The sequence below is a fragment of the Podarcis erhardii genome (assembly GCF_964252035.2).
Source record: "Podarcis erhardii genome assembly, chromosome: 3".
Lineage (NCBI taxonomy): Eukaryota > Metazoa > Chordata > Lepidosauria > Squamata > Lacertidae > Podarcis > Podarcis erhardii.
Window position 1 is genome coordinate 49863915 of NC_138507.1, and position 6118 is coordinate 49870032.

The 6118-nt window shown below is 44.8% G+C and overlaps 1 protein-coding gene across 2 annotated transcripts in view; it reads right to left on the reverse strand.

Annotated features, from left to right (window-relative positions):
* Positions 1-4301, reverse strand: part of POPDC1 (popeye domain cAMP effector 1) — a 33027-nt gene extending 28726 nt beyond the window's left edge. Inside the window, exons 1-3 of one of the 2 annotated variants that reach the window (XR_014155165.1) lie at positions 4084-4301; positions 2557-2605; positions 307-540 (exon numbers count right to left, since the gene is read on the reverse strand). Coding sequence is in view for 1 of the 2 variants with exons in the window: in XM_081857345.1 (XP_081713471.1) it covers positions 307-529 (223 nt within the window). In the remaining variant the exon portion in view is untranslated. The remainder of the gene's footprint in view (positions 1-306; positions 541-2556; positions 2606-4083) is intronic. The other variant, XM_081857345.1, reaches the window with a different exon arrangement.
* Positions 4302-6118: the final 1817 nt, after the last annotated feature.

The window sequence follows — 6118 nt, forward strand, 5'->3', positions numbered from 1 at the left end:
CACCGCCATCCCGCTGTTCCCCGACCTGGTTTGGGCTTCAGGCAGATATCCGCAAGGCGTGGGAGCCCGGCGGGAAGTCGCGCCGGTCTCCCAAGGCTTGTGGAGAGCTGCCTGTTCTGGGGGCTGGGGTCAGGGGAAGCTCAGGCTTCCTCCGCCCCAGCCCCGTGCCTGGGGGAAAATAAAATTTCTTTTCTTTATTCCCCCCCCCCCAAAAAAACCTAGGTGCGTCCTATGGGCTGATGCACCCTATGGGGTGAAAAATACGGTAAAAGCTTTTGCGTATTCCTAAATATTTGTTTGTCCTACCTATTATTACCATGGCTCGTAGGACAATCATATGAAGATGAAAAGTGGTTGGAATAACCAATCCAACAGCAAAACAAATATTGGCCAAATGAAACACGAGATGGTGAACCTCTCTCCAGTTTTCACAAAGAGTTTCATTCAAAGGCATAGAGATGGGATTGTTGACATCTGGGTTGAAACTCAAATGAGTCACCATGATTGAATTTGCTTCTGTAGGATTCATCTTGAAGTTGCCTGTTAAATGTTTTTTTAAAACAACAACAACAAAACATTAAAATAAGAAATGGAAAATACATCACATAGTTTCACATTTGCAGCTTGAATCAATGTCTTTTTCAACAGATACAAAAGTACTGGAGACCATATTCACAGATGTTAAAAACTCTTATACTGATATTTAACATTCTGAAAAGTTTTTGCGTGTGTGTGTGTGTGTCACACTATCACTCTATTTTTAAATAAGAACAAAAGACAACATATGTATCCAAGCTGCTCCAAATTGTTTTGCTATCCACGGCAAAGTATCAGCTTTCTGCATGCATGAAGTGTATGCCAAAGGTGGCTTCTATCCTTTAGATCAGTATTGGCCTGGGATGCTTAAAAATAAAGTGAGTCTCCCTTATCTATCCCACACCTATCAAACTGTCATGTGGCAGTGACATTAAATAGTTCTACTAAATATAGCACTTTACAACGCTTGAGAGGCAAAAGGCTGCACAATTTTTCTGACAGCCAATTTTAAGTGCAGCAGAAACAGGTTTACTTTATCTCCAAACACGACAGAAGGGCAGATAATGCATCTGACCACGGAGCAGAACTGTCCATGCATGGGCATCAGCAAGGGGCACTTCTTAATTAGATACACAACCAGCCCCTAGTATTGAAGTTGAAAACTTCCTAACAGGGGCATAACTGTTTGCTTCTCTGCACTGTTTAGTTTTAACAGTGGCTTTCTTGGCAGTTCCTATTCAGTTTTAATTATTTTTTCTGGTTTGTATTCATGCTTTTCAACTTGAGCCAAGTACTTTTTATTGCCTGGTAATAATAATGTCAAAATACCACCAACACATACAAGACAGTGAAGGAAAAGAACACAAATGTAACAACTTACAGGGTGGAATATTTTTTACCTTAAGTCATGTTTCCTTTTTTAAATAATTTGAATTGAGTTTTCATTTTCCTACATTTCAAATTAAACATTTTACAAACTTTAAAATATCCAGTGACTTCCCTTCTTCTCCTTCCATGGTTCATATTACATATCATACTTTCTTGCATATTTTACAATAACCATTCAAATCAATTTTCCACTTTCACATCAATCAAATATTGTTTACTCTGTTGAATTTATCTTATTGCTGCCAGTGTTTTCAGCTGTGTACAATTATTTCCCATATATTCAATAAATATTTTTCACTCTTCTTTAAATATACGTTCTTTTTGCACTCTTATTCTGGGGGTTAAACCTGAAAGTTCTGCATATTCTAACATTTTTAAGTTGCAAGAACTATATATACAATTACCATGCAAGTACAAAGGTGGGGTGGCGGTTAACTATGCAAGAAAGCACATCAAAATTAATTTGTCGAAAGTCAGGCCCATATTAGATTTTGAATTTTAAAAGCACAGGCATTCAACAAGACATTGAAAAAGCTTTCAACATTATAAGCATATCAGAATCCAAACTTCTTTACTTTCAGTGTTACTGTAAAACCTGGCATGGGCTAGAATGTAAAATCTTATTATCACCTGCATTTTATCCTGCACAAATATTTTATTATTATTTATGTATTGTTATTAATTTATTAGGATTATTTATTTATGCCTATAAACATTTACACATGACACAAATTGGTCAGTACAGGATGAAATACACCTTTAAGGTTGCAGTGCTTACTGGAGAATAAATCTCACTGAATTTCATGCCTAGGCTTGGGCTGTAAGTAGTAGGGTATTTTTGCACACTAGCACAAGTCACTGAGAAGAGGCAAGCTATATATAACACACCACACACACAAAAAATTTCTAAGCTCTATCCGGGCACACTGCAAGCATGAAAAGCCTACACACAAGCTCCTCTCTGCTTTGCCCTCCAACTCATGGAGGGCAACTGTGTGAAGTGGGGAGGAGTGGGAAAGAGAGATAAACTCTGAACTTTTGGTATCGTGCAATACTGATCCCTGCACAGCATCACAGATAAACAAACCGTTGGGAAAATTCCCCGTGGGATACCACTGTTTTCTGAATCACCTGGCTTTGTGCTGCTTCAGAACAAGTGTCCTTATAAATAGCTGATGACCTGTAAACAGACAAAGCAATGCATTAATTCCATTCATTCTTAAAAAAGAAAAAAGACAGCAGCCAAACTCTTGACTCAAAATGAAAACACATTTTATTGTTAATGCAGTTTTGCAGGCTTTCAGTATGCTCTTGTAAAGCGTAACCATAAACATTTGGCAGGGTTATTTCAAGTAGATCGTGACTGCATCTATTTATATAAATTAATTCAGTTTGCATTTATTTTGCATCCTATATTTGCTGGACTTCAAATATAAATACACCACCTTTCATATACCTGTGAGCAGATACTTATTAAAGAATATATTTGAAATGAGAAGGAGCAACATCAGGAGTCGTCTCCTCAGTAAGCGACTGAAGGCATCCAAGGAAACGGGTGGCAGATAAGCCCATATAGCCTGACTGCCCAAGGCTCTCCTCACAAAGGACCGCTGTAAAGAGATAAGCAGACCACCACTTGGGGGTGTCTCCGCTGAAATGTTCCTTGACATTCCAGGCTGTGACAAAGCTTTGCACACAAGCGGACCAGAAAGCAGGAAGGCCCTGGCTGGGGACAACAACAGGTGCTTAGCTTAAATGGAGCCAGGCCTCAGAAAAGCTTAGGGCTTCCCCTGAATTTCAAGCATCAGGACTCATTCAAGAAGGTGCTGCAGGAGTAATAAGCAGGAACAACTCAGCATGTGAAGACTGCCTCTCAAGGAAAGGAAGCAAGGGGCTCTACACTCCAACTCTTAAACTGCAGCAGAGTGTGTGTGTGTGTGTGTGTGTGTGTGTGTGAGAGAGAGAGAGAGAGAGAGAGAGAGAGAGAGAGAGAGAGGTGACTGAGTACTGAGGGAACCAATATACAGTATTTTTTTGCACTTGTCACACTTTGAGCTCACCTCTGGCAGCATATGAAATTGTTCCCTGGGATAGCTCAGTCGGTAGAGCATGAGACATTTAAAATCTCAGGGTTGTGGGTCCCAGCCCCACATTGGGCAAAAGATTCCTGCATTGAAGGGGGTTGGACTAGATGACTCTTGGGGTCCCTTCCAACACTCCAATTCCATTAAGTTACTATGTCTCTATGGCACAGACTAGGCAGGTAGGTGACCTTGCTAAGCTGACCCAGGTCTGGGGGAAAAGGGACTGCTACGCGCAGCTGCCTTGCGCTCTACTGAGGAAGCGCGGGAAACGGATTCCGCTGCGTCTCTGAGCACGCGCAAAGTGAATTTCTGTCGCCCCTCTAGAAAGACGGCCTGGCATTCTTCGAAGGGGGTTTGCCTGCGCGCGAGAGGGGCGCCCGACTCCCGGGGAAACTTTCTCCTGAGCAAGGGGAGGCGAGCCCGAAAGGCCACCGGGCTGCCGAGAAAACCCCTCGCGGGAGCCTCTCCCGCACCCGCAGCTGGTTAGTCGGCGGACTTGCGAGTAACAGTAACTCCGCCGCCAGAGCGGCCCCGGCAGCGTCCCGCCTCCCGTTTCGCGCGCTTGCCGCCTTACCTGCCGCTCGCTTCTGAGGCGCCTCCGTCCCGCCGTGAGTCTCCTCCGGCGACAGTTCCTCCGAGGGCGCCCTCTCTCGCCGAAGGAGTCGAGGCGAAGCACGCGCGAGCCCCCAGGGCGGAGGTTTTGACTAAAATAGGCAGCGGGCAGCAGCCGCCGCCACCAAGTTGCGGGCGGCGCCAGCTCTCCCTTCGCACGCCGCCTGCTGCGACCTCTCGAGAGCGGCGGCGGCGGCGGCAGACGCAGCGCGCAAGCGCCGGGAAGGCGAAGGCAGAGCCCCGGGCAGGCGGGCCCTTCCCTCCCTTCGCCGGCTGTTGGACGGCGGGGACTCAGGCAGATGCAAACTGTTCTGTGGCTCCCGCCGTCGGGAGGCGTTTGAAACGAGATTCGGAGTGCCTCTGAACATGGGCCGAGTGTTTCTTTTCAGCACTGAGTAGCAGAGAATCTATTAGGTCCCAACTTCTCCTCGCCGTCCTCCCCGAAAGACCAATCAAACAAGGTTTAATTAATGCTTCTCTTGCAGAGGGTACTAGGCTGCTGTGCTTTGGTTCAGGAACCGATGGCCACCCGAGTAGCACGACAGGTGTGAAATAGCCTGCTAATTTCTCAGGTGAGGGAGGAGCTACGAATTAAAGAAAGAGGTGGATCCCACATTTACCTGGAATCCGTATTCTCCGACTAGATGCCCTACTCCCAATTCTCAGATAAGGGAGCAGGATTTGGATGCAATGAGGAAAGTGGAAAGGCTGTAGCTCCAAAAGGTCCTAGATTCCATCCCTGACATCTGCAGGTAAGGCTAGGAGACACACCTGTCCTGAAACCAAGGAGAGCCGCTGCCAGTCAGGCCACACTGAGGTAGATGGGCCCCTGGGAGTAGCCAGGATTTATTAGGGGAGGGCAGAACCAAGTTATCTGCCACACAATTGGTCAGTTAAGCATTTCTATTTATTTACTTGACTGGGGGAGCAGCTGCCCCCACCACACCCCCCTGGCTATGCCCATGGATGAGCCATTGATCTGACATGGTTTACTATGTCCCTGTGAAATATGATGAAGTGGTTAGGCAGCAGAGCTGGCCTGCAGGTGAGACAGGGTGAAGCAGCCGCTTCAGGCGGCAGAAATACAAGAGGCAGCATCCTGTCTTCCCCACCACTTCAGACATCACCAGAGCAGCTGTACGTTGGTGCTAGTGTCTCCCCACCTTGCAGTGGAGGGCAGCCAACACCGAAGCTCTCCAGTGATGAGGTTTGCAAGGGCCCTTCCTTGATGGTCCACATGTATCTATCCTTCTGTCTTTCTCTTTCCCCCTCCCTGTCTCTCATTCCCCCTATAATTGTATCTAGATTTTCTCTTACTCTGCTTCCTATTTCTTACAATGTACGTACTCGATTGCCTCTTCTCACTTTCAATCAATTCTCATCTATCTAAATACACGCTGATAAAATAATAATCTGATTTAAATGCTTTGGAAGAAGGAAAATGGGTCTACATGTTTTAGAATGTAATTCCCATAAATGTGGGAGGTGTTTTCATTTTTCCCTACTCTCTAAATAATCAGGAGTGTCTGTAAGGCAATGGCAGGCATGAAACTATTAAAATTGTAAATCTACACCAAGGAAAGCAGTGTACAATAAATTGTTATTCATGCTATGCATCAAAAATACATCTAGAGAAAGGATCAATGTATCTCATTAATTCAAAGCCAAGGAACAACCATTTGAAAGTATTATGTCTTCATAGCTATTAAAATATTTATAGCAATTGCTCATTTTTCTTCTAATGTTTCTGAGCATCTTGCTGTTCATCTCGTCTTCTACCAAAAGATGAAAATACATTATTTCACATCATATATAATAGTGAATGTATAAGAGAGAATCCTCTTCTACTTCCTCATGGAAGTGGTTGCGGATAAATTTACTGATGTCTCTTGACAAACCCAATACTGACAAACCCAGCTGCTGCGGCATGTTGGAAAGGGCCACAGGGAGGTGGCAAAACATATGCAGAAGTTCCCAGCTTCAATCCCTGAAAGTTC